Below are 3,080 nucleotides of genomic sequence, written 5' to 3'. Positions count from 1 at the left end.
TCTAAAATTAGAAAAATAAGAACTGTATAAGGTTATTACGAAGATACCTCAAAGTATGCACGAAGACAGTACAGCGGCAGTATCGACCGACGCGCAGCGGAGGTTGATGCGACAGAGTACTGTCTGACTGCATACTTTGAGGTTTCTTCGTAATAACTTTATTATTATACATCTTTTCCCTTCAAGGATACATCATGAAAATGCCGAAATCCAAAAAATTTAAAACAGAATCAGCAAACTTCTTTGTATGGAGTCCGGTCAAATCCATGTTTGTTTTTATTATTAGAGGACGCTTACGCGCGTAATCATTCCATATTTGGAATTCGCATTTCCAAATATGGTAGTATGAAAATACCCCTTAAAATACCGCAAAATTACGGCACGCTGTAACTTATGGCGTTACGGTGACAGATGTATAATAATAAGTTATATTTGTGTTTCAGATACTATTATCCAGTTTCCGTGTCAAATATAATAATTTTCAGTGATTTCAGCCATTTCGTTTTATATATTCATATTTTACGTGTGAATTGCAGATGTGAAAGCTAAACATTTTGCGTCAAAATCATTGATGATGATCAGCGCCTATTGCCAATCATTTATGATATAATAGTCTGTAGGGCGTTTCCAGTAATTACTACACCCACCAACATGTCAAGTAGCTTATTATCCACTGTTGTAACGATGATGATTTACATAAAAACCGACAGTATATAAGTCATTTCATAGACATCATTACAGTTATAGATGCAGCATTAAACAGATAACATTGTTGTTGTCCTTCATCAGCGTTGACTTCTACTCTATTAACTGTTGTATTCACGATATCATCGTACCGCAAGAATTACATCTGAGACTTCTCTCCACCTCTGTCCAATGGATTCATCTGGCATGGCAGCAAATTCGACTGAAACATTCCTAGATGTCAGTGCAACAAATCCCACTCAACAGTTTCACGATATCATTGTAACAAAATCTATCACAGCTCTCGGCAGTATTGCAGCAAGTTCAACTGAAACTTTTATCGATATAACTATGGCGAATTTGACAAATGCGTTTGTCGAAAATTCAACTGAAACATATTTTGATATCGATGCAAAAAATATAACTGAAGTAGTACTCGACAGTATTGGTGTGAAATCGTATGAACTAGTTTTCGATATAATATCAGTGTGTATGCTCGTCATCGTTGTGTTGGTTGGAATTTCCGGTAATATTCAGGTGTGTAAGATTGTCTACAATAACAAGAAACTTAGAACCCCTGCGAACATTCAGCTAGTATCGTTAGCTATAACAGATATGCTAGTTTGTATCTTAACATCATCGCTGCGGTTTGGTATATTAATGAAAAGTCTTCTACATGGGGAAATCAACATAACAGGTCTGTTTTGTAGAAGTCAAATATTTATTTTTTACGCACCAACCTTTACAACTATAGTTTCTTTGGGAGCTATCAGTGTTTCGAGGGCGATTGGTGTAGCAGATAAGTGTTCGCGGAGCACCAAGAGAATGATAACCATCAGTTCGATCCCTGTCAGTTGGATTACAGGGATAGGATTTGGTGCATTGAAGACATGGGCCGGGGAAGATCTCACGTGCAATATAGAACCCATCAGACAGGAAGTGAAAAACGCAACAAGAGGTGGAATACTCATAATATTCCTCACACTGTTTGCAATGGTTGTGTCATATGCCTACATCTACCGCGTGATCAACCGACATGAGAAATCATTTCAACGAGCTATGAAGGCAAGCGGCAATAGTGGGCCAAAACAACGTAAACCGATGGACCTTGCTACATTGAAGGTAGTCGCTTCAGTCATTTCTATGTTTATAATATCATATTTGCCACTTGCATGTTATGGTTCAGTTGTAGTCAATATTGATAGATATAGAAACGAACATGCAGCTAGTTTCTTTCAATCGTTTATGTGTTTCGGCAGTATGGTCAATCCTATAATATACTCTTTAACCTCCAACCAGTTTAAAAATCACCTACCCTTTATGAAAAAAAAATCTACCAACGAAATAGAGCTAAATCAACGAGATAGAACACGACAGAAACCCCGTGTAATAGAAGCTATTATATAATATCCTAGTTGCAGCGAAAGTTGATTGCTTTTCTAAAAAACAATGTTAACCTTTAGCAGTAAGATTGACACTTTCCATGTCAGAAAATATTGCAAGATATTTCCTAACCGGAAGAGTCTGTCATTCAATCTACCTCTAAAACAAACGCGTTTATATTGTTCTTTTCGGGTTTTGTAATTTCTAACAAACATGTTTTCGTCAACCATGCATGTTATCGTTATGCAATTTCGCCATTAAAAAATACAAATTACTTGTTAATATACACACAAACATTATTATGTATTTTTGGATAAACATGCGTTAGTATACTTGAAGCGAATGGGTCGTTGCTAACAGTCGACACAAACGTACACTCGGGGGTTGGGTCCTAGGCGACGATAACAGCGCACGCTTAAACGCAAAGACTCTTGGGTAAACTGCAAGCAACGAAACGCTATGGCCGTCTGTCGCTTCACCCCCACCCTCACGCTTTAATTAATATTAAGTAGTAACATATTTAATTAGATTTACATGTTATTTGAGCGATTGAAATATTAGTTAGCTCAGGTAATCTAAAAATGTTTTCATCCGATAAATGTTTATGCCAATACCTCAAAATGTTTTGAAAATAATAAGAACTTACATTGGGGCTTGTTGTTACAGTTCTACCATTTGGTGAGAAAAGTGGTGTCTATTTAGGATATTTTGAAATATATCATAATGTATATTTTAAAGATGGTGGTAATTTATGATATTTAAAAAAATATTTATAAGTATGTTTTTATTTGTATGAAGTCTGATTGAGGGGCAACCTTAAAGCGGGAGAAATAATTTTTAAACTCATAGTTGCTGTCGACATAGGAAGTAAAGTAAGCAAATAACACCGAATAAACGGCAAGGTAAAGACTATGTCTAATTATAGTAAATACGTACTGCGTGCGTGACTCGAACCGGCGCTCGCGTACGGCACCTAATCGCCTAGCTTCACGCCACTACACGTCTTCCCCTCG

General features: G+C 36.7%; 1 protein-coding gene across 1 annotated transcript; it reads left to right on the top strand.

Moving 5' to 3' along the window:
• The first annotated feature begins 891 nt into the window (after nt 1–891).
• On the top strand, nt 892–2,091 carry LOC146734323 (rhodopsin, GQ-coupled-like). Its single transcript, XM_085508570.1, has one exon. The coding sequence runs from the start codon at nt 892–894 to the stop codon at nt 2,089–2,091; it is 1,200 nt and encodes a 399-aa protein (XP_085364696.1).
• The last annotated feature ends 989 nt before the right edge of the window (nt 2,092–3,080 follow it).

This window comes from Saccoglossus kowalevskii, chromosome 15 (assembly GCF_978046115.1).
Source record: "Saccoglossus kowalevskii chromosome 15, keSacKowa6.1, whole genome shotgun sequence".
NCBI classification, from domain to species: domain Eukaryota; kingdom Metazoa; phylum Hemichordata; class Enteropneusta; family Harrimaniidae; genus Saccoglossus; species Saccoglossus kowalevskii.
This window is presented reverse-complemented; position numbering and strand designations above follow the sequence as displayed.